Source organism: Macaca mulatta, chromosome X (genome assembly GCF_049350105.2).
Source record: "Macaca mulatta isolate MMU2019108-1 chromosome X, T2T-MMU8v2.0, whole genome shotgun sequence".
In the NCBI taxonomy this organism is placed as follows: Eukaryota; Metazoa; Chordata; class Mammalia; order Primates; family Cercopithecidae; genus Macaca; species Macaca mulatta.
The window spans coordinates 36,362,866-36,389,162 of NC_133426.1; the positions used below are offsets into that span (position 1 = coordinate 36,362,866).

Here is a 26,297-nt window from a genome sequence, read left to right on the forward strand (position 1 = left end):
GTTGTCATGTCTCCATAAGTAGGAAATAAGTACACAAATGAAACTCTCTACTGTCATCAGCTTTGTGGGCAAGTCAAAATTAATTCTTACAGAAAGGATTAGATTTATGTTTTTTCAGTTATCTCATAAAAGGAAAATGATGAATGCATTCTATGAAAACATTCATTTTAGAGTTTTCCTATTTTGACTGGGCACAACCACACATTACTTTTTGTCACTGTTAATTCTTCCTGACTTCTGGTAGCTATAATGGGTATCCTTTCTGAAGCACTGGGCATATGCTGGAATCCCTGCCCCTGTCAAGGAGAGGAAGAAGCCATCGTTGACTATTGTTCATTTTATTATTGCATATAAATGGTGCTGTGATATTTGTCACAAGTTTTATCAGGAAGAAAACTAGTAGGAGTAAAATGGCAAATGATGAGACAATTATTTTGCAATTGAGTACTCAATTCCTGGGTACATTAGCAAACTCTCCACATATGACATTAGTGTGTTATTAGTGAGGGCTAAATTTTGGGACTGCTAAGCCCATATACAGCAAAGTATATACATAGGTTTAGGTAATTAGAGTGTGTTGAATAATTAGTGGATTATTTTCAGGCCATCGGCAAATCTTTATATGTAATGTTTATTTTCAAAGCTATCAATTCTGTCCCATCTCCAATGTCACATCTCCAAAAGGTAGCTGGGGGTGTGAGATTTTTCTACCACTATCTATCTTACTTCCATGTGGAAGCATCTTATTATACATTTATCTCTCTTTATTCTGTTACCATGTGAATACCAGTTCTTTTAGGTCATCCTTCATCCTTTGCATTCATATCTATCCCAAAGTACAGCATACATCTACATTTTTTTTTACCATAGTTCTCACTCCTTTCCTAATCCTAAAACTTCACCATACCATTGATTCAAACTCATATTCTATCATCAGAAAAATACTGCCTATTCTCTACATCAACTTATCTGAATTTTCTCTGTACTTTCTTGGAAGCTGACTCTTCCCTGAGTAGATACTTCTTCCCCTACAGCCTTTCTAAGCTGTGGCTTTTTCCCACACACTCACAATCCTGGGTATGGAGGTAAGGTAGGTGTCCTCCTTCTTCTACATTTCTGCTTCTAGACCATTCTCCCTCTCTCCTAAAAATCTCTACTTTTGATTTTTCAACCATCAAAGAAAATGTCTGTAGCTCCAACACTATATTTCTTAAAATTCTGTTTGACTTCAATATCCACATAGTTGATCTCTTCTATAACTGTTGTGCCTTACCTCAGTTACCCGCTCTTTACCCAACTTGGCCATGCCTATGTTCAGACTCTGTACTCTCATTCCCAACAACTTCAATCCCTCCATAGTCTCCATTTCAAGTGTCTCATTCTCTTACTCCCACCTCCTCTCTTTCCAGTTCTTTCCCTCTAGTACTGCAATTCTGGAACATGCTCACAACTTGCCCTTTCTCATACCTTCACTTCACCAAATCAATTTCATGGTCCATAGGTATAATAAATCTCTTGCATATAGTCTCATCTTCCTTGCTTCCTCAGTATCCCTTTCCCCTACCTTATGTAATAGTTGTAATTGTGAATGGCGAGCTCATCTATGTCTGTCTCTGTTCAGATAAATGTAGCTGAATAAAAATATACAAATGTGCTGAAAGGGATCACATTAAATCCATGACCACTAAATATAAATTGTTCCCTAAGGAATTCTTGCAGTCATATTACATTTCCTGAGCCCTCTCACTCTTGACAATTCCATCCACCTAACTCCTTCCTCATACTTCCAAAATCTACATTCTCAGTTTTAACTAATGACCTAGAGTACTAATTCATTGAGAAAAATACAGGCTACAGGCAATCAAATGAGAACCTCCAAAAGTTTCCACAATCTCAATGAAACAGATGACTGTACTTGTCACCATATGGTCTGCCTTCCCTCCTGTTACAGTGGATGAATTCCTGTTACCCTTTTCTTTAGGTCCGTATATAATTGTACACTGATTCCATCTGTGATGACTCCAGATATCCTTTTTTATCAGTAGCTTCATAAATTTTTTCTCTTCTAAATTATTCTAATTTTTATATAAAGTTGTGCAATTTTACTTGTATTAAAAATTAATGCTTATCCTCACATCATCTCCTACAAGATATCACCCGATTTTGTGTCTTTCCTTTATATTAAAGCTCCTAAAAATTGATGACACCTGAAGAGTTAAGTACTCCGATTCCAAACCTCCCACTTTTTTTTTTCTTGAGCCAGTTCAATCAGGCTATTTCTTAACACTGTATAAAAGCAACACTTATCAAGGTTTATATGATCTCTGTGTTGCCAAATTTAACTATGAACTCATTCTCCTAATCTTACCTCACCTCAACCCCTGCAGCCTGAAATAGTTTTTCAGTTGCCTTCTAGGCTATCACACTATCCTAGCTGTTTTCCTACCTCACATCCTGCAAAGTGTTGCTTTCTTTTGCTTGTGGCTTTTGATCTCAAATACTCTAAATGTTGGAGTATTACAGAACATGGTGTTTGGTTCTTTTACAGCAGTCTATGATGAATTTTATGGATCTCTATCTATGTTCATACCATAGGTGATCTCATCCAGGCTCATGGTTTTAGATGCCATGTGTCTGTTAGTCATTCTCAAGTTTTTAATTTTTTTCCAACCCACAAACATTTTAAAACCTGGGCTTAAAAATTCAATGGCCTACATATTATCTATATTTACATATCTAATTGAAATCTCTAAATTTTACATGTCCCAAAACAAAATAAATCTCTCCAAAACACTTTGTCCTTCAGTTTTACTTGTCTCATGAATTGCAACTCTGCCATGATAGATACTAACACAAAATATCATGGTGTCATCCTTGCTCTCACCTTTCTCTCACATCGCCCAACCAACCTGTCAACAAGTGCTACCAACATTTTTAAAAAATGCATCCTGAATATTCCTCTTCTTAACATGACATCTACCTCTACCAAACTACTTTCAATTATCATCTTATCTGTCACCTAGTTTGATAAGCTAAACAGATACCCCCTGCCTCAAAAATATATCAACTTTCTAATCCCAAGAAACTATGAATATTACCTTATATGGCAAAAATCACCCTATATAACAAAAGGGATGATTAAATTAATGATTCTAATAGGAGAGGTTTATGCTGGATTATCTAGGAGGGCCCTAAATAGAATCACATGTATCCTTATAAAAGAAAGGCAGAGGGTGTTTGGACAGACACAAGGGAGAAGGCAATATGAAGACAGACTAAAGAAAGATACAGTCACAAGCCAATGAATACCAACAGCCACCAAAATTCTGAAGAGACGAAGAACAAACATTCCCCTAGAGCCTTTAGAAAGAACACAGCCCTACCAACAATCTGATTTCTAACTTCTGGCCTACAGAACTCTAAGAGAATAAATTTATTTTTCTTTAAGCCACCCATTGTGTGGTAATTTGTTATAGCAGTCACAGGAAACTAATACAGCCTCAAGATTCCAGGTCACATCTCCTGGAACCTGTGAATGTTATGAAATATCACTCTTACGTTTTTGTTATTTATTATTTATTGTATTCATCTGCTTTGTGTTCCTATGAAGAAATTCCAGAGACTGGGTCATTTATAAAGAAAAATGGTTCATTTGGCTCATGGTTCTGTAGGCTGTACAAGAAGCATGACACCAACATCTGCTTCTGGTGAGAGCCTCAGGCTGCTTCCACCCACGGATGAAGGTGAAGGGGAGCCAGAGTGTGCAGATCATATGGTGAGAGAGGAAGCAAGAGAGAGGGGGAGAGGTACCAGTCTCTTTTAATAACCAGCTTTCATGGGAACCAATAGAGTGGAAACTCACTACACCCTCCAAAAGAGGGCATTAATCTATGTATGAGGGATCTTCTTCCATGATCCAAACACTTCCCGTTAGGCCCCACCGCCAACACTGGGGATCAAGTTTCAACATAATATTTGGCCGGGACAAGCAAACCATATCCAAATTACAGCAGTGTTATGGCACAGTTGATCTTAAAAAGGGAGATTATCCAGGTGGGCCTAATCTAATCACATGAACCTGTGAAAGTAGAGAACTTTCTCCCATGCTGGTGGCAGAAGAGGAAGACAGAAAAAGAATTCGAAGACATTTGAAGTATGAGAATGATTCTACACACCATTTGTACCTTTGAAAGTTGAGTGAATCAAGAGCTACGTAACATAGATCTACATGCTAAGAATGATCAGAGGATGTGTGACAAACAGCAAGGAAAAGGGGAACTTGGATCTACAACAACATAGAACTTAATTTTCCCACATTCTAATTTCTAGAACCTGTGAATGCTAACTAATATTGTAAAGATTTTTCAGATGTGATTAAGCCAAGGATTGGCTTATCACGTCTCGTATATCTTAGACAAGGTACTCCAGAAGGCTCCCATCCAGAACTACCAACAAGTAAAAACAAAAAAGTTCCCCCTAAAACCTATTCCCCCTAGCCAAAGGACCTGGAAAAAAGTGGCCTAACAACAGAAAACCTTTCTGACATCACCCACCCTACTCCATCAAAGCATCAGTGGTAAAACCACATGTCACCCACTCCAATAGTTATAGTGGGGACAAGCAGGCCGTTGATTTTTCCACCCCAACCCTGAGCACTTTCATGCCTTAGAAGCAGCACACTCTGATTCCCTTCCCCTTGTATTGTCTGTGGTGCTGATGGGACTAAGTAAGGAAGTAATCTGCCATTCCCCCAGCAGAAGCACACAGTGCTGTGATTCTCTTGCCAGAATGGTGTTGGTAGAGGTGTGAAGGGAGCTATTTTCTATTTTCTTCCTGATAGAAACAGATGTATCTCCAAGTACCTTACCAGGGTGGTACCAACAGGGTTAAGTCACAAGATGAGATTCCGTTTCCACTCAGGAACAATGAAATTTAAAGAGCTGGTGCCTGGAGGGAGTAGCCACCAGTATCTGCACTAGTTGTCAGTAAGACTGAGGAAAGTGGTACAAGTTGGTTAGTAAGCAATCAATTTTTCTTTCCATACCCGTGTTGGCAAGATCCGCTAGGGTATAAAGCAAGGCCATGCCCCACCTCAACCTTTTGGATTGAGTGGAGCCCTGTGGGGACCACAGCCTATACCCCATCAAGCATCAGCAAGAAAGAATGAAGGAATTTGAGGCAGGGTAGCTGGCATTGTTTTCTTTCTTCCCATATGTGATCAAAGACCAGTGGAAACTGAGCCTTTATTCCCACTTGGTATGAAGGAGGTGAAATGAAGTGGTGAGAAGTGAGCTAGTTGGTGTTCTACTGCGTCCCATCTCATATCTTGGTGTCAGTGGGGCACAGCAGGAAGCCAAACTTTCCCTCCCCATCTTCAATGAGGCAGCATGAGTCTCTACAAATTTTGCTTCAAGAAACACTTTTGAATTCTTATGAAACATGAAAAAGTAGAGAATCTCAGAAAAAAATGTTGAATAAAGAACAAAATAGAAGTTATGGAACTGATTAAATATAATACATTAAATATGTATCTTGCCAAATGGGCTCAAGAGTAGAATGGAGATGATCAAGTATAGAATCAGTGAAAGTGAGGAGAGATCAATATAATTTACATGGTCTGAACAACAGAGAGAACATGGAATTTTACAAAAATGAACAGAGTACCAGGGACCTGTAGGAAAATAACAAAAGAACTAAAATGTATGTCATCAGAGCTCCAGAGGGAGAGGAGAGAGTGGGAATGAAAAATTATTCAAAGAAACAATGTCTGAAAACTTGCTGAATTTGATGAAGCACCTAACCCTACAGATTCAAGAGACTGAGTAAACTCCAATCAGTGTAAAGCAAAAGGAATTCAAGGCAAGACAAATCATCATTAACCTTCTGAAAACTAAAGACACACGCACACAAAACAACCTTGAAAGTAACCAGAGAGATACAGTGAATTACTTATAGGGAAACACCAATTCAAATGACAGTAGATTGCTCATCCCAAACCATGGAGGTCAGAAGGAAGCGGTATACATTATTCAAATACTGAAAGAAAGTAACTGTAAACTGTGAATTCCATATTCAGAAAATATATTCTTTATACATGAGGAGAAAATGTAGATATTCTCATATAAAGGGAAAGAAAGTGAATGTATTTTAAGCAAACCAGTCCATAAAAATAGCTAAAGAATGTTCTCGAAACAGATAAGAAATAATTTTTTAAAAAAGACTTAAAAAGAAAGAATATCAGTATGGATAAACATAATAATATAATAGACTGCCCTGCTTCTCTTCATCTCTTAAATCATATTTGATGATTGAAGTAAAAATTATACTGCCTTGTACATGTTACATATATACATAGAGAGAGAGAGAGAGAGGAATGTCTTAAGACGTTGATATTATACAATGTAGGAAGTATAAGGTTATCTAAATGGAATTAAGGTATATTGACTCTATTTTCTTATTTTCTGTATTCTTTATGCTTTGATATCTGAGGTCTTGCTGACTGGGGAGGAACTGCCCCTCTCAGGGTTAGCTAATTTCTAGAGACAGTAAAGAAATCATCTGTGAGAGGATCTATAAGTGCAAAGTAACCAATCCAGAGCCCATACTCCCACACACCTCTTCTATCAGGCTCTTACACTCCACACCAATATTCCTCTACTCTAATCATCCCAAGGCCAGGGACTAGTCAACACGAGATAGCCCTTACAAGCCAGAGCCCAGTGAAATTATTCAAAGTAACCAGTCCTACACTTGCTTTGTCTGCTTACCTCACCTGTATTTCATCCCATAAAAAAGCAAAATATAGGTTCTTGCCCATAATTTTTCCCCCCTCACAGCTTCCTGAACAACACTGGTACTTCCCTATGTGGCCCTGTATGACATACTATGCTTTGTGCCTTTAGGGATCTGTGAGTATAAAATAGTTTTTCATGGCAGTCATTGCTATGTCTATGTGTCTTCCTATATCTGACTGAAACAAGTCTCAAGTACATTTTAAAACATAAGGTTTGCTTGCTTTGCTTAAAGTAGTAAAACATTGATACCAGTAGACAGTGATAAGTTGCCTATGTATATTAAATTCCTATTTAAAACCACTAAGAAAATTATATGAAGTGATATGCTAAAATTATAAATAAGTTGGAATCCCAAAAGATATTCATGCAACCCATAGCAATATCACTACAGATAACATCAGACATTAAAGAAATAAAGCAGTACTATGAACAACTCTATACACATAATTCCAACAACTTTAATGAAATTTATCCATATTTAGGAAATAAAAAAACTACCAACATTTACCAAAGATGAAATAGACAATCTGAATAGTCATATACTATTATTTAATAAATTGAATTCATAATTTAAAACCTTCCTAAAAGAAATCTTCAGGCCTAGATAGCTTCGCTGGTAAATTATCCCAAACATTTAAAGAAGAGTTAACACCAATCCTTTGCAAACTCTTCCGGAAAAGAGAAGATGAAAGAAAACTTCCAGACTCATTCTATGAAGCCAGCATTACTCTGATACAAAAATCAAAAACATGTAACAAGAAAGTAAAAATACATTCTAATGTTATTCATGAAATTAGTCACAAAATATCAACAAATTAAATCAATCAGTATATAGCAAAAAGTATACACCATGATCAGAGAGTTTATTCCAGAAATAAAGGCTGATTTAATATTTGAAATTCCATTAAGGTAATCTTATCTGTTAAAAGATGAAGGCAGAAAAATTACATGATTATGTCCATTGGTACAGGGTAGAGTTAGAAACAAACCAATATCCATTCTTTATTTAAAATAAATACTCTTTGCAACCTAGGAGAATCAATAGCTTCCTCAACCTGGTAAAGCGCTTACATAGTAAACCTATAGCTAACATCACGTTCAGTGATGAACATTGCATACTTTCCCCCTAAAATAGATAGTAACATAAGAATCCCCACTCTCCCCACTCATTTAACATACTAGTGAAAGTCCTAGGCAGTACAATGAGGCAAGCAAAAGAAACAAAATATATACAAAATGTAAAGGAAGAAATAAACTGTCCCTATTTTCAGACCAGGTTTGTCTACTAGAAAACTCCAAGAGACCTATCAAAAAAAAGCATGTATAAGTAAGTTAATTCACCAAGTCACAGTATAGAAGAACAACACAAAAAATCAATTGTATTTATATATACTAGCAACAAAATGTAGAAACTGAAATTTAAAACTCAATACAATTGATAATCTTCCAAAATAATGAAAAACTAAAATAAAAATCTAACAAAACCTATTTAGGATGTATATGCAGAAAATAACAAAATTAAATGATTTATAAATAAATAAAGACATATGCCATTTTCATTGACTGGAAGATTCAATATAGTAAGGATGTCAGCGCTATCTAAATTGATCTATAGATTTCCTGCAGTTCCTGTCAAGGTACTCATACCTTACACAAAAATTAACATAGTGCTCAAAAGACATTTCTTAGATTTCTCCAATAGCAAGCTCCATAAGGGGAAAAATTAATAAATAAGACATCCTCAAAACTAAAATTTTTCCCTATGATAGCCGATGAGAAGAAGGTGAAATTGAAAGCTAGAAACTGGGAGAAAGTAGATCCAAATCACATATCTGACAAATGGTTTGTTTCTAGAATATGTAAAGAATGACAAAAACTTGATAATAAAATAAAATCCAACTAGAAAATGGGTGAAAACAAATGAAGGGACATTTCACCAAAGAGATTATACTGATGGTTAATAAACGCATTTTGAAAGGTGTTCAACATCATTAATCTTTAGGGCAATGTAAAATCAAACAGCAGTGGGATTTCACTACAAGCCTACCAGAATAGCTAAAATAAAGGACAATGACAACAACAAATGTTGGCAAGGATGTAGAGAAACTGGATCACTCATACATTGCTGGTCAGAATATAAAAGGGTACAGCCAGTCTGGAAAACTCTTTTTATAAAGTTACAAGTGCAACTAATACACTATCCAACCATTGAACTATGGGAAATTTATCCCAGAAAATTGAAAATATGTATTACCCCAGAACATGTGACTGAATATTCTTAGCACATTTATTCATAATAGTGGAAATCTGTGAACAACCCAGATGATTTTCAATGCGTGACTGGTTAAACAAATCCTAGTTTATCCATACCATGGAGTACACTTAGAAATAGAAAAGAATGAAGCACTGATAAACACAGCAACTTGATTGAATGTCCAGGGAAATATACTGAGTGAAAAAGCCAACTGCAAAAGGTTGCATACAGTATGATTTCATTTATGCAACATTCTTGATGTGACAAAATTATAGAAATGGAAAACAGATTAGTGGTTGTAGTAATTCCGGAATGGAATGGGGTAGGAGTTGGTGGTGGCTATAAAAAGCCAACCTGAGAGATTCCTGTGGTGGTGGAACTTTCCTATATCTTGACTGTATTAATATAAGTATTCTGATTTTTCTTCACTATAATATTACAAGATGTCATCATTGGAGATAATTGGGTAAAGAGTACATGGAATCTTTCATTTCTTACAACTGTATGTGAATCTATAATTATCTCAAATATTTTTGTATTAGAAAAATATAATATGAGAAAACAGTGTAAAGGATGAAGACATACACTATACTTGGCATTTGTAATACCTTATCATAAATTTGTTTAATATAGTCGCTGACTTGGCATCCATTTTTGGGCCTGACGTAAGTTATTTGAAACCCAGTCATGCTGGTGGCCTAGTTAAGACTTCCTCTCCCCTTGTGTTTTTTTGCTATGATAACCCACTTGTTTCTCATCTCCACTGGCCCAAAACCCAAACCCAACATATTCTCTCTCTCTCTCTGTCTCTCTCTCTCTCTGTCACAGACACACACACACACACACACACACACACACACACACACACATACGCATACACTCACATTCTCCACCAGCTGGTTGAACTCCAAGGAACTTGCCATTGGTCCTCTGCCTTCATGCCTGACTTCTCTGGGACCTGTGAATAATAGATTTCTTCTGTTTTTTGCATTTGGTTTCACCTCCTCATTGTGTCTCACCCAACACACACACCTGAATCTAACTCGTCACCCGTCAGGGCTCTCCTAGACTGTGACTATTTTGGCTAATGTCCACTATCAATAGATAGATCTCAAGACCAAATTTGAAAGAGCCATAACAATAAAAATTATAACATATCTAATTTATAAAAGATAAAATGTTCATCATTTATATTTATATGATTGCTAATAACCAGAGCTCAACTGTCAGAGTTCTAGCATCAGCATTTAGAAAAGAAACATTTATATTTTCTTTCCTTGGGAGATATAATTGCTGTGACTCATGTCATGTTGATTTTAGTTGACATGTATAATTTAGTTTGACAATAAATAAGAAAAATATTATTTGAAAAATAATATGTTTTTGAAATAAAAGGCTACTATTTATAAATTGGAAAAGGTCTTCAAGAACCCAGTGTTTAGTGACATATGATGATGTTTACTGCTGCTTTACATAAAGCATGCCAGGATCTCCAGATAATTGTCATGGAAGTTTATCAAATTACATTGGCAGCTAAGCATGGTTTCACATTTTAAAATAAACCTTCTTCCCTACTATGTCAAATATTCAATTTTCCACCTAACTTAGCTCAGGTTTCAATTATATAGATTTGTAATTATGATTTATAGCATAAAGCGTGTGGGTTTCCTAGCTAGTCAGTGAAGCTGCTGATTTTATTGAAAAACACAGGGTTGTAACTCTCATTACGCAAAGATGCCTGGCAGCGTGCCCTTTTAAAAAAAATATCCATAACCTGAAATTTAGACCTATTTATACCACCAGACTATTTCTATGAAGAGAGCAGAAACTGAATCTATTAAAATCACTTGTAAGTGTCCGGTTTTATTAAATGGAACACAAAGCACAGTGTCATTTCTCTTTTCTGTTATTTTATGCAGTTTCCTTCAATTCAGAAATACAGGTAAATATTATAACAAAAAGAGGACTAATACCTGCTTAGGAGTTATGAATACCAGGCCTGTACAAGAGGTAGATTAGTAGGTGGATATATATAGATAGTAGAGAGAAAGGGAGGTAGATAAATAGGTAAAATGTGTGTGAGTGATGAACTTGTGATGGGACGTCATTTTCCTTTATTGAAATTTGCTATAGTAAAATTTCCTATAGTTAATTGAAACCTGAAGACTGCTAGTGACATGTAACACTTTCGCCCCTTTTCTCACTGATACTCCTCCTATTTTATTAAGAATATAGAGGCAAAACAGAGGCAAATTGTCTGTTTCTGTCATTACACATTAATAGATCAGCTTAATTTTATGTGCATCCATGTGCCTTGCCTTCCCTCACATTACATCAAAAAAGGACTCTGTGCTCTTATTGGCTAGTCCTCCACCAGTTTACTGAATCTGGTACCTACTCAATCATGTGAAGCTGTCCAATTTTCTCCTCTGTTTTCCATAATACATTTTTTTTTTTTTTTTTTTGAGAGGGAGTCTCGCCCTGTCGCCCAGGCTGGAGTGCAGTGGCGCGATCTCGGCTCACTGCAAGGTCCGCCTCCCGGGTTCACGCCATTCTCCTGCCTCAGCCTCCCCAGCAGCTGGGACTACAGGCGCCCGCCACCTCGCCCGGCTAGTTTTTTTGTAGTTTTAGTGGAGATGGGGTTTCACCATGTTAGCCAGGATGGTTTCGATCTCCTGAACAATCCACCCGCATCAGCCTCCCAAAGTGCTGGGATTACAGGCGTGAGCCACCGCTCATAACCCGACCTTCCATAATACATTTTTAATTGATTCTTCTTATCAGAATACGCATGTTACAATAGCACTCAGTTTAAAAGTCATACTGCTCTTTATCCCCTGACCCTATCACTGTCATCCCATTTCTCTGATCCTCCTTGATAGCAAAACTATTTGAAAGCCTGACTGTATTTACTGCCCTCACTTCTTATATCATTATCTCACCCAAGCTAATCCAGTTTTATTCACCATCATTCTCTTTTACTCTCTAATACTGCTCTTTTAATTAACTAGTAACCTAACATGCCATAATTATCCGTCATATGCAGTCCTCATCTTGCTCAATCCATGAGCACTACTTGACACACTTGATCTCTCACTGTTTTGGAAACAGTTTATCTCCAGGAATCAATTCTCCCTTTATTCTTCTTCTATTTCTTTAGTGAGCCCTGCTCATTCTCCTTTGCTGTTCCTGCCCCCCTAATTTCCTAGAAGCTATCTTCTCTTTTTATTTCTATCCACATTCATTTCTGATGGAATCTCATTTATTCACACATGAAATATCAACTTCTAAATTGATAGCCCCCGTCTCAACCTCTCCTTTAAATCCAGACTCATATATCCTCCAGCTATCTCAATATTCCCCCTACAGATATATGTGAGGCTTCTCAAACTTCTTTAGGTGCTCTGCTCAAGTGACACCTTATCACAAAGACCTTTCTGGAACACCCTGTATTAATGTTGATTTCACTCTCTAACCTTTAACTGTTTTATGTAACACCATAAGTATTATACATTTTATTTATTTATTAATGTCTACTCTCACTTGCCAACACATTCTGGAATCTCTGACTCAAGAAAACAGGAGATGTGTTTTCTTTAATATTTTATCTTCAGTGTTTATTATAATGCGCAACACATAGTATTTTCTAAACGATTAAACAGAAGAATAAAGTAATGTAGAATAAAAACCATATTGCACAAAATGGAATTATCTAGACAGGCCTGGGGTTGTACCCTTGCCGTAACAAAACCTTGATGTGTATATTATATTAGCTTCCTTTTTTATATGAAGGAAATCTCACTTATAAATATAAATAACTTTCCTGATTTCCCAGAAATAGTGAATAATTGAGCACAGAATTAAACTTCTCTTAGTACAGTGCAGAGGAAGAGGAAGACATGATGATTGATCAATAAGATATATTAGTTATAGTAGTAATAGTAGGAGACATTATTTTATCTTAAAATTATCTGTGGGTAATTTAATTAAAATTAAAACCAGCTACTTTCCTAGAAAAATATACAGTTTCTTAATAATTTTTTAAATCTTAGTTGTTTTTTCAACATATAAAGAAAAATGTTATCATAGAGTAATAGAGATGGAAGAAGCATTAAGATATTCTATTCTAAACACACGTGTAAAGCCAGAAACGCTTCCCTATTATAAATGTCGGTGGTTATACAATGTGTGCTTGACAGTCCTCAATGTCAGGAAACTTTCTCCTTCATTGTGCCTCCTATCAACAGTCTCTGATAATGGATTGTTCACTCATTTTGAGCCAGTAGTGAAGTGTTCACAGTAAAAGCAATTTTTGCTTTAAGTATAATTTTATTATTTGTGCTAATGTATTGTTAAAAAGAAAACATAAAACTTGAACTCACAGGTACTTAGCCCATGTTGTAAAGTTTACCTTAGCAATCATATTTGCACTGAATAACCCCAAAACCTACTTAAAAAGCATTATGTCATGTCTCAAACTGAAAATTTTTCTAAGAAGCATGGATTTGTGTTTCTTCCCCAGTTGCGTGTATGAGTAATGTGACCTTCTACTTATGTTTCTGTCATGTCTCAAACTGAAAATTTTTCTAAGAAGCATGGATTTGTGTTTCTTCCCCAGTTGCGTGTATGAGTAATGTGACCTTCTACTTATGTTTCCTTTTTCTATACTATTTCCTTTGACAGTGTCTACTTTGGATAACCTTCCATTAAATCAAACATTAGCTAGCTCTCTGAAAGGTTAACAGGGTAAAACAGCAACAGTCTCTAATTCTTTCGGAGAAAAATGTAATCCCTTAAATGCCCTTCTCGCTATTCAGTAGATACTTCCATTGGGTCAAGGGGGTATAGGTAGGAAAGGGAGAATGGTTCATCCCTAGCTTTTCCATCATCATAGCAACCAAATGGCAGTCAGATGATGTTTTTCTATCTGCCCTATGTTTTGAGTGCAAGAAGTTAGAATCTCTGTAAGTAAATTTAATGACATCCATGCCACAGACTCTGGGATAATATATAAAAAGAAAAGATAATCTCACGAATTAGTTTGCTAGGGCTGCCATAACAAAATGCTGCGGACTGACTTAAATGAAATTTTCTTTCTCACAGTTCTAGAGGCTACAAGTCCAATGTCAAGGTGTCAGCAGGTTTAATTTCTTCTGAGGCCTCTTTCCTGGGCAAGCTGTGTCTTCATGTGGTCTTTTATCAGTGCATTTGCCCCCAGTGTCTCTCTGTGTTCAAATTTTATCTTCTTATAAGGTCACCAGTCATATTGGATTAGAGCCCACACTAATAACCTAATTTTCACTTAATCAACTCTTTAAAGGCCTAACTTCCAAATACAATCACATTAAGAAGTACTGGGGATAAGGTTTCAACATATGAATTTTATGTTGGGGGCACGATTCAGCCCCTAACATCTCAGAAGAACCAGTTACAGGATGGGACTCTCCTTCAAACCACCAATAGAGTAATTATGTTCCATTTTTATTTTAAAAAAAATTAACTACTGGAAATACGAAGTACTCATATGGAAAAATACATCGATTTTATGTTTGAAAATGGTTAATGAAAAGTCACGTTCTTGATCACTTTGTTTCAAAAATAAAAATAAGTATTCTTAATTAAAAATAAAAAACTTGAATTCTTATTTAAAATAAACCAGTATAACAAAAATAATAGTACTACTTATGGTGCGAGTATATTTCTTTTTTTATTTTTTATTTATTTATTTATTTATTTTTTGAGACAGAGTCTTGTCTTGTCCTGTCGCCAGGCTAGAGTGCAGTGATGCGATCTCGGCTCACTGCAGCCTCTGCCTCCCAGGTTCAAGCGATTCTCCTGCCTCAGCTTCCCGAGTAGCTGGGACTACAGGCGTGCACCGCCACACCCAGATAGTTTTTTTTTTGTATTTTTACTAGAGACAGGGTTTCACCATGCTGGCCAGGATGGTCTTGATATCCTGACCTTGTGATCCGCCCGCCTCGGCCTCCCAAAGAGCTGGGATTACAGGCGTGAGCCACTGCACCTGGCCGGTGCTAGCAAATTTCTTAGTGTCTCTTGGATTATCTGACATGGGCCATTTCTGATGCCACAGTAATTATTAGAAATTGTGCACAGTTTATTAAAAAACAGGAGCAGAAATATAATACAACTAAAGTAATGAAAAATGAATTGCCCAAGATGAAACAATTTTATTACTAAAATTAGGGTTATGTTCACTTTACTATCTTGAAAAAAATTTCTTGAAAGACAGAAAACCTGCCTGGCGCGGTGGCTCACGCCTGTAATCCCAGCACTTTGGGAGGCCGAGGCGGGTGGATCACGAGGTCAGGAGATCGAGACCATCCTGGCTAACACGGTGAAACCCCGTCTCTACGAAAAATACAAAAAATCAGCTGGGCGTGCTGGCGGGCGCCTGTAAGTCCCAGCTACTCCGGAGGCTGAGGCAAGAGAATGGAGTGAATCTGGGAGGCGGAGCTTGCAGTGAGCAGAGATTGCACCACTGCACTCCAGCCTAGGAGATACCAAGACTCCATGTCAAAAAAAGAAAAAAAGACAGAAAACCTCATTTCCATATTTCAAATAGGAGTTCAAAGGGTAAAAATTTCTAATACCTTTAATGAAAAGAACAATCAAAATAGCAATTTTAAATATACATGAAATAAAATTTGAATGCTAATTGTAACTGGGCTATGGTAGATTTTAAAAGCAAAGCACAAATATTAATAATAATAATAATGTCATTATTTTTAGTATTCCTGAGATACTAAACATGATTTATTATCAGGGTTTCTGAAATTCTAAAAATAATGTATAACTCTTTTAAAATATGTATACATGTGTAAAATAAGTTATGTAAATTAAATATGCATATTTTCCCCAGATGCTTAGTACTGTTGAACTTTAAGGATGATGACCGTAACGGAAAATAATAAATTTGTCTATAGTTAAATTATGTAGTTACCGCATGGAAATGGATTATAAAAGAAAGAAAAAAACTCAAACATTTTGAGTTTATAATATGTTTTATTAGATTACTTAATCTAATAAATATAATCATTATACTAGCTAGATTTCCCAGTCAGAAGATACATACAACTGATGTAATTATTTCCAGCTTCCTGGTAAACACATATGAAGATGTGTTTAACTTCTAGTAGCGCTGAAAACTAAGACTAGCTGAAAACCTATTCCGAGAACCTAGAAACACTTTATACAATAAGGTTGGTACTCAAATAAGAAAAATAAACACTATGTTTTTCTTCTTGGGTAGGTATGGGTGGACAAAAATTTTCGATATCCCTAAACTGATGTATAAATGTAGGGTGATGGCATTAAAAATACCATTTGTTCCCCCACCCCAGTCTGCTCCCTGGACCTAACCATTCATTGCAAATTTTAAATGTTATTTTAAAAAATGAGCTGGGAAAGAAGGCAGTTAGTCTCACTAGAAAATAGAGCATCTATAATCTATAATTGACACATGAAGTGACAGAAAGACCAAAGCAAACTTCTTGCAAATCCTGAAATAAACCCAAATATATATGGAAATGCTATGAAGCTAGCATTTCAAAATCGTACTCTTTTAAATAAGTGTGTTTTTTGATCATTAGTTCCATGTTCAAAAATCAATAACGTTAGATAAATTCTTCACTTCAGACATATGTAAATTACAAATGGATCACATATTTAACTATAAAAATGAAAACATGCAAGTATTAGAAGAAAACATGGGTAGATTTTTTGTTGTTGATATGTAATTCATGGTGTTTCTTTTTTTAAATTTAAGTTCTGGGATACGTGTGCTGAACATGCAGGTTCGTTACATAGGTATACATGTGCCGTGATGTGGTTGTTTGCTGCACCTATCAACTGTCATCTAGGTTTTAAGCCCCACATGCATTAGATATTTGTCCTAATGCTCTCCCTCCCCTTTTCCCCCACCCCCGACAGGCACTTGTGTGTGATGTTCTCCTCCCTGTGTCCATGTGTTCTCATTGTTCAACTCCCACTTATGAGGGAGAACATGCAGTGTTTGGCTTTCTGTTCCTGCGTTAGTTTGCTTAGAATAATGGTTTCCAGCTTCATCCATGTCCCTGCAAAAGACATGAACTCATTCTTTTTTGTGGCTGCATAATATTCCATGTTCAGTATTCCATCTGACAGTATTCCATCCTAATATCCAGAATCTGTAAGGAACTTAAATAAATTTACAAGAAAAAAACAGCTCCATCAAAAAGTGGGTGAAGGAGATGAACAGACACTTCTCAAAAGACGACATTGATGCAGCCACCAAACATATTTTTAAAAAAAGCTCATCATCACTGGTCATTAGAGAAATGCAAATCAATATCACAATGAGATACCATCTTATGCCAGTGGGAATGGCGATCATTAAAAAGTCAGGAAACAACAGATGCTGGCAAGGATGTGGAGGAATAGGAACACTTTTACACTGTTGGTGGGAGTGTAAATTAGTTCAACCATTGTGGAAGACAGTTGGGGATTCCTCAAGGATCTAAAACCAGAAATACCATTTGACCCAGCAATCCCATTACTGGGTATATACCCGAATGATTATAAATCATTCTACTCTAAAGACATATGCTCACGTATGTTTATTGCAGCACTATTTACAATAGCAACGACTTGGAAGCAACCCAAATGCCTGTCAATGATAGATTTTTAATTAGAAGGAAGAACAGCTTTCCTGTCCTTAGTCAAAGTATTAGTAGGGCAATGGGAAAACCATATAAAATAAAACTAATTTATGAGATGAAAAATGAACTTGATACATTCTCAAAGTTCTTTTCAATGTTAATTTTCAGTGATTTCTTGGAAGTTAACAGCATTACAGAGTGGTTCTTATCCATCCAAGGGTATAATAATAGCCAAAGACACCTGTGGTGAATTCAATAATGAACTTCAGTTCTACTTGTAGGCTTGGTAAGAAAGTTACAACCACAAATGGGGTACTAGATTTTTAATAAAATGGGCATGTTTGTCATGGCATCATCTTTCTATACTTTCAATTTAAATGTTAAAAGAAATCATGGTGTAAGTAATGAGCTACCTTTTTTTTTTTTTATCTGTCTTGACTTCTTGCACTATCTTCACTGTCTAAAAGCCTAGATTTATTTTTAGTGGTAATATAATTTTTTTTAGTAATAATGTAATCTTGTGTAAGGCTAAGTTATAATTTCTAAACTTTATCTCCTTGGGGACGCATGCATGGTTGATTTGAGTTAGCCTTTGCTGTTGTTATCCAAACATATTTTAAAATGAATTAATCCATAGTTTCCCTGAAATTAAACATAATGAAATCTCCATAAACTATACTCTTAATAACATTTGCACTTATGACCTGTGAAATATACAGTCATCTAGCTTACTCTCATTACCTTGAAGGGAGGTTTGTAGATTTAAAGTCACAGTAGAAAATCTATGTTATTGTACTAAGAATAACTGAGAACCACAATAAAAATACTAGTCAAAAACAAAAGAGTAGGTTGGGTTCAAATATATTTTACAAGTTCTTGCAAATATCTCTGTGTGTACAAAATGTAATGACCTTCATAATGTATAACAATTTTTTAGGAAGTGCGTTTATATTAATTAACTTTATCTATTTCATACAACGATTCATGGCAATATAGAACTCATAAAAACAAAATTGAAGATAATTGACTTTGTTTAGATCAGCAGTCCCCAAGCTCTGTGGCACCAGGGATCGGTTTCATGAAAGACAATTTTTCCACAGATGCAGACGGGGTCGGGGGAGATTTTTGGGATGAGACTGTTCTGCCTCAGATCATCAGCATTAGTTAGATTCTCATAAGCAGCCTGCAACCTAGATCCTACATACGTGCAGTTCACAACAGGGCTCGCTCTCCTATGAGAATCTAACACAGTCACTGATCTAACAGGAGGCAGAGCTCAAGTGGTAATGCTCACCCACCTGCTGCTCACCTCCTGCTGTGCGACCCAGTTCCTAACAGGTCATAGACTCTTACTGGTCCACCGCCTGAGGGTTGGGGACCCCTGGTTTAGATATCTTAGTAAACAACACAGTCTTTCAAGGGGACCTTGGGCAAGTTATTTAATTACATTGTGTCAATTTTTTCATTTCTAAAATGAGAAACGTAAAAGCACTTAATTTATGGTGGTTTTCTGAGAATTAAATAAATTGTATAAAAATGCTTAGCACAGAGCCTGAATATAGTCAATACTCAACAAATATTAACTATTAATTATATTAATTATTATTATTAACAATGTTACTAGGCCTTAGAATGTTTTAATTTCCTCAAGGAATAAAATTTAAAATTTGAAAATTTACAAGAATTTTCAGTTGGAAAGTTTTGCAAAGGGGCCATTTTTAATTTCCATTTGTGATGTTCTTAAGAGTTTAATAAAATAATTTTATTTGAGAAAAATGACTTTGATTATCATCAGTCTTACAACAGAATAAAAAATGAGTGTAGTCAATAATCCTCTATTATCTTGTAAAACAGTGTTACTTTTCTAAATAAAAGTAGACATTTATAGGCTTGGAAACCCTCGCTGTTACAAATGGCCCGAAGCTTAACATTCTTCATACCTCTGGAAACTTGTCCAAGAGGTAACTTTTTTTTTTTTTTTTTAAATAAGGTCTCATGGCCATCTGCCTTTGGATCCTATAAGGTGCTACTTAATCGTGCAGCTTCCTGGGCCCTAGTTCAGCCTAAATAAATCAGAATCTCTAGGGATGAGGCTCTGCAGGTTCCATGTCTATCAAGTTTCTCATGTGATTCTTATGCACGGTAAAAGTTGAAAAATTCTAATCCATCGGACCACAAGAAAATGCTGTCAGTTTTTCTGTCTTCTGGTTTTCACAACTAGGAGCAGATGACCCTTTCTTTCACAGATAAGCTTTGTCTTTCCTCATGGATCAGCTAAATAAATTAACAGCTTTTAGTGGCAGCAATTTGGGGGCTCTTAGAAAAGACTTGCACCTATTATAGTCTAGAGAAACATATGAGAAAATAAAGGATCAAAACTTGCTGTACTTTATCCTCTGAAAAATGTGGTAACATATGAAAATACTCATGGGTTTTCTGGTTCTTTTATCACTCTGGGAAACCTCAGCCATCACTTTCAACATTTCTTCAGTTCTTCTAGCATCTTCAGGAGAAACTTCTTACTACAGGAAAATATGTCTTTTAAAAAGACTTAAGACCTAGGACCATAAAAATCCTAGAAGAAAACCTGGGCAATGCCATTCAGGACATAGGCATGGTCAAAGCCTTCCTGCCTAAAATACCAAAAGCAATGGTGACAAAAGCCAAAATTGACAAATGGGATCTAATTAAACTAAAGAGTTTCTGCACATCAGAAGAAACTATCATCAGAGTGAACAGGCAACCTACATAATGGGAGAAAATTTTTGCAATCTATCCATCTGACAAAGGGCTAATATCCAGAATCTACAAAGAACTTAAATTTACGAGAAAAAAAAACCATCCCATCAAAAAATGGGCAAAGGATATGAACAGACACTTCTCAAAAGAAGGCATTTATGCAGCCAACAGACATATGAAAAAATGCTCATCCATCACTGGTCATTAGAGAAATGCAAATCAAAACCACAATGAGATCCCATCTCATTCCAGTTAGAATGGCGATCATTAAAAAGTCAAGAAGCAACAGATGCTGGAGAGGTTGTGGAAAAACAGGAACACACCGTTGGGAGTATAAATTAGTTCAACCGTTGTGGAAGACAGTGTGGCTATTCCTCAAGGATCTAGAAGTAGAAATACCATTTGACCCAAAGGATTATAAATCATTCTATGATAAAGACACATGCACATGTATGTTTATTGCAGCACTATTCATGATAGCAAAGACTTGGAACCAACCCAAATGTCCATCAATGATAGATTGGATTATGTGGCACATATACACCATGGAATACTATGCAGCTATAAAAAAGAATGAGTTCATGTCCTTTGCAGGGACATGGATGAAGCTGGAAACCATCATCCTCAGCAAACTATCACAAGATCAGAAAACCAAACACTGCATGTTCTCACTCGTGAGAGTTAACAATGAGAACACATGGACACAGGGAGGGGAACATCACACACTGGGGTATGTCGGGGGGTGAGGGCCTAGGGGAGGGATAACATTAGGAGAAATACCTAATGTAGGTGATGGGTTGATGGGTGCAGCACACCACCATGGCATGTATATACCTATGTAACAAAACTGCACATTCTGCACATGTAACCCAGAACTTAAAGTATAATAATAATAAAAAAATAAGGTTGATGACGTCTAAGGTAAAATAGTGAAGTGAACTTATAATTTTGTATAATGTGTTTTTTGTTAGAAGCAGTTTTTAAAAATTGATAATCAGTAATCAAATTAGGTGATTACTTTCTCCTGTTAAAATTATCATCTGTTAATGTTTACCCCATTAAAAATTATTTTTTGTGTGTTTTCCAGGAATTACACTGCCTCCTAAAGGAAATGTAGATATCTCATTGTTATTTATACCCAAAATTATGAAATTACACAAAACAATGGTTATTGTTGAGATGACAAAAGCAAATGGAAAATATTGGCCTATTGACAATTTTGATGAGTTGGATGTAGAATTTAAAAGGTAACATTTAAATAAAGACATTGAAGGAAAGTAATTTTATTTTGACAGCCACTGACATGCTAGGTTTCTTTTACGTGTTATACATATATAATATCAAGCTCATGATTTTATATTCTCTGAACTGTTGAAATTCATATGTTCAGAGGAGGAAAATATATTTGTTATATGGATATATATAATGTATAGAAAATAATATATTTATATACATATATATCTAATGGTTGATTTGAAGCTCAGATGATGAACACGTTTAATCTTAAGTATCATTATCAGTGAATCAAAGTCAGAGACATGCAAAGGGACTCCTTTCTGACATGGAAAATAGTGACTGCTAACATAATAAGTAATCAGTATACGGAGGACAACCTAAAACAGCTTGCCTGAGTGAAGTGAATTCATGATACTGGAATTCACACTGTGCCAGGTGGATATGCTATCCATCATATGAAACTGCCATGACTAGAGGTATTCTGCCATTGCCAGAATGCAAGTTACTTGTATCTTTCTTGCTTAGCTGGAAATTAAGCAAAATTCAATAATGGTGCAAAATCTAAATGTGTTCTCTGTTCTTATAGTTTAATTAAATGATAGTCTGAAAATCTTAGTTAAAAATAAATTTTTACTTCGTCCTACATGTGCGTATTTCTTTCCTTCATTTTTTGCCAGTTCTTTACTGTGGACCCATTACTATCCATTCTACCATACATTGTCACTACTCTTATAGTCAAGATTGGCTACATAAATTGTAAGTCTCAGTGAAAAATGAGAATGAGCAAACTTAATAGTTTGTTCAAAAACTATTGAGAATTTCAAAACAGTTATAGGAATGCATTAAACAAGCTTGAAGACCTCCTAAAGATGGGATATTATTCTTTTGCATAAGCCCCACACTCAACCTGTCTTGCCTGCAATGTCTTGCATTTCATTTTAATGAAAAAAATCCCAACTTCAAAACTGATCATAAATTTTAATTAATTAATTAATTAGTTTTTTGAGATGAAGTCACACTCGGTTGCCCAGGCTGGAGTGCAGTGGCGTGATCTTGACTCACTGCAATGTTCGCCTCCCCAGTTCAAGCAATTCTCCTGCCTCAGCCTCCCAAGTAACCAAGATTACAGGTGTGTGCCATCACACCCGGCTAATTTTTGTATTTTTAGTAGAGAAGGATTTTCACCATGTTTGCCAGGCTGGTCTTGAACTCCTGACCTCAAGTGATCCACCTGCCTCAGCCTTCCAAAGTGCTAGGATTACAGGCATAAGCCACCATACCCAGCCTATAAACATTTTCTAATATTGCTGTGCTCCTAGTGGTGTATGATGCACCTAAAATATTTGGACAAATAACCCCTTTTCTTTTAAGTAGTATCCTCCAAAAGTAAATGCCTCACAAAATTCTGAAGTACTGTACTTCATGGCAGTTTTTGTTTTGTGCTTTGCCCATCCAATACAGAATAGATCCCAAGAGGGCTGTAGTACCTCTCATTAAAGTAGGGAAAAAAGCTCTTCAATTTTAACTTATATTTCATGATGGTTTCATTACAGTTTGCTTTGTGATGATTTCCCAGGGTTTGCTTTGAAATGGTATTTGCAGAAAATGTTCTTTCTTTCATCAGTTTCTCTCTACTAAAGTCTAAATTTACAAGCTTTACTAAAATACCATAAAGTTAATAATAATAAGCTTTTTGTTAATATGGAGATTCTCCTTTCATTCCTTCTTAATATTTTAATTTCTAATTAGTATTATGGGAATCGACAGCGAAGAAATCCAAGCAATACACTGGATATACCCTATTGTTGGACTCCCACTAGCACCACCTCCTAAATCTCCTCCAGGTAGGTATACATTAGAGTCAGAGAATGCCAGAATTCTTAAAGACCTTAGATATTCTCTATTCCCATATCTTCTTTGTTTGAAGTCCAGAGAAAGTAGGTAGTAATGTGAACAGTCCTACTGGTGGGAATTCTATGACGTAAACATGCTCTCCCAATGTGTCCAATGAGTTTTCCACAAAACCACACTATTTCTTGTTGCCTTCCTGTTGGTGAAATGCAGATATCAGCTAAAATTAAAATGAAATTAACTTCAGACTCCTTTATTCCACAGAGCTCTGCACTAGATTTGTAAGATTCTCAGGTATACTTGCTCTCAGGTCACTTTTAGGCATCCTATTTCGGCTTCTGTGTAACTCGATCTCATCTAAGAACTATGCTGTGGAGATGCGGATCCCTTTATTATTGTCTCAAGCATAAAACTTTATGGTGTTCCCCCAAACCAGTCAGAATGTACTGAAGTTTTCAGGAAGGTTTATTTTGCCACAATAAACACAATATAAAATCTCTGCCCTTAAATGCCTTTCTTTTTCTCATTGACCTTTTTTTTTTTTTTTTTTTTTTTTTTTTTGCCTGGACATACCCCTAGACTTCTCTAAAGTTTCTGTGTGTTCTCTTTCCTCAATACTCTTCTCACTTCTTTTGCATTCCTTGATTTTCCCATTTCCTTCCCAGGATCAGCCTAAGAAACAAAATTTCTCTTAGATAACTAGTGATATTTAGTATCCAAACCTCTTACCAGGCTCTAGATGGCATTCTGCATCACTAAGATGCACTGAATTGCTCTGCAAAGCAAAGGGATATTTATTTTGGATCTCCCCCTTTAGCAACACAGATGAGTTAAAATAAGTCTTGAAATTTTGCTTTATCTTTCTCCCTCCGATACCAATCTTTGTAAATGAAAAAGAGTTAGACTTCCGCTGATGTAATTACATCACCACACTTAGAAGAGACACTAGTAAGTTTTGCTTGTAAGTAAGTAAAGCATTTCCCCAGGTACACTGGTTATAAAGGAAGATCAAAACTACATGTTTCCTTATGTAGTTTAATTTGAACTGGAGTAAAAATCCACAAATATAGTAATACCTTTGACCACAAATGTCATTTATTTTACTTGAAGCATTTTTATTCTTGACTTTTAAAAATCAACACATAAATATTTTAAATATTCTAAATTATCTTCAGAATGTTTCACAAACATGTCATAAAATTTCTTTTATTTCCTTCCAGAAGGTAGTTAATTGTATCCTTTCCATAGAGCTGAACTGCTTAAAATTTATAATACACAGTCATCTGATCAAAGTGATATAATAAGCCCTAGACAGTACTCTGTTGGAATGCTAATAATGCTGTGCTCATGTCTACTGCAGACAGATTCATTTTATCCAGATTAAAGGTTTAAAGCCAAATTTTTAGTCAAAAACCATGCTTATGAGAACACGAAAACATAGATGTCTTGCAAATTTTTCTTCAAAGACGGTCTAGAGCATTTTTCTTTGAGTCATTTTTCCTGGTAATTACTTGATTTTTTAATTAAATGTGAGTTCTGTAAATAGCTTGTGTTAGATTAGCCCAACCTATAGTAGCATTAGTGTTCAGAAATAGAATGTGTATTAGTTATTAAATCATTTTCCCCAAAATCTAAAATCAATGCTGGTGATTATTTTTATCCACACATGCCCTCTAAAGGCAAGTGGGTATAATTTTACAAATACATATCATTCACTTTCTGTGTAGTCCATTTTTTGTTCTTAGTAATATCAGCTATAACCTACTGCTTTCCCTGCTCACCTATGTCATTATCAAAGTTTATTATTTCTTTTCTTTTTTATGTATCTGTCACTCAAGTTATTCTCAAACCCAGGATACTTTTTTGTTCTTTGAGCCACATTTTCTCTTTGTGCATTCTTATCTACTACTATCTATTGGGCCAGATAATTGGAAAAACGCTCTGCTACCTGTCACACTGTAAAGACAATGAAATGAGAATTCATTGTGATTGAGTGAGCCATACATTGCCAAAGCACTAATTTCCTAAGGACCTCTAGGACACAACCAGTGACATGATACTAATTGTAACTTTCATAACATTAATTCCTGATTTAATGCTTTGATACTGAATATAGTTATAACCAGGAAAGCTTGTACAGTTTTTCCTAGCCATTTTAATTTATATATATTGGAATTTAATACATATAGAATATATTTATATATACATATTTAATTCTGTACATTAAATTAATATGTAATCACATTTAACTTGAATTTAAATCATTACAATTTTACTTTTATGTGTTTAAAAGGTGACTTTTATAAACTTAAAAGTAAGTCAAAAATAATTTTAAATATTTGAATATGAATTTCAGGGTACATGTAAAAACATAATGAATCTAATAGGAAATATTTTTAAAATATTGCAAAATAAGGGTTACAGAACTTATTTTTAAAAATTATTTGAAGACATTTTCTATAGTATTGTTATAAAAGTAAAGTTTAGTATTATCACAATGAACATATATTTCAAAAGGGAAAAAATGCATGCATTTACAATTGCCCCTTGAGTTATGGATCTAACTACATTAGTTCCTGAATCAAATTTCTGTATCCTAATATAATGTTTTATAATCTAGTATATATCTTACAGATTTATTTTCCTGTGCTATTTTTACATAGTCTTTAATATTCATATTTTCTTCCCGAATGTTAATGAATGTAGATATTGCGTGAATGTGTGTGTGTTTGTGTGTATATGGCCAGATACAATGACAAGTCAAAG

General features: G+C 35.5%; 1 protein-coding gene across 1 annotated transcript in view; it reads left to right on the forward strand.

Annotated features, from left to right (window-relative positions):
- The window catches only part of CFAP47 (cilia and flagella associated protein 47), a 427,534-nt gene that overhangs the window by 356,137 nt on the left and 45,100 nt on the right, over positions 1-26,297 (forward strand). The window contains exons 58-59 of the mRNA XM_015127166.3: positions 21,532-21,691; positions 23,430-23,524. Of these exons, the coding sequence (XP_014982652.3) occupies positions 21,532-21,691; positions 23,430-23,524 (255 nt within the window). The remainder of the gene's footprint in view (positions 1-21,531; positions 21,692-23,429; positions 23,525-26,297) is intronic.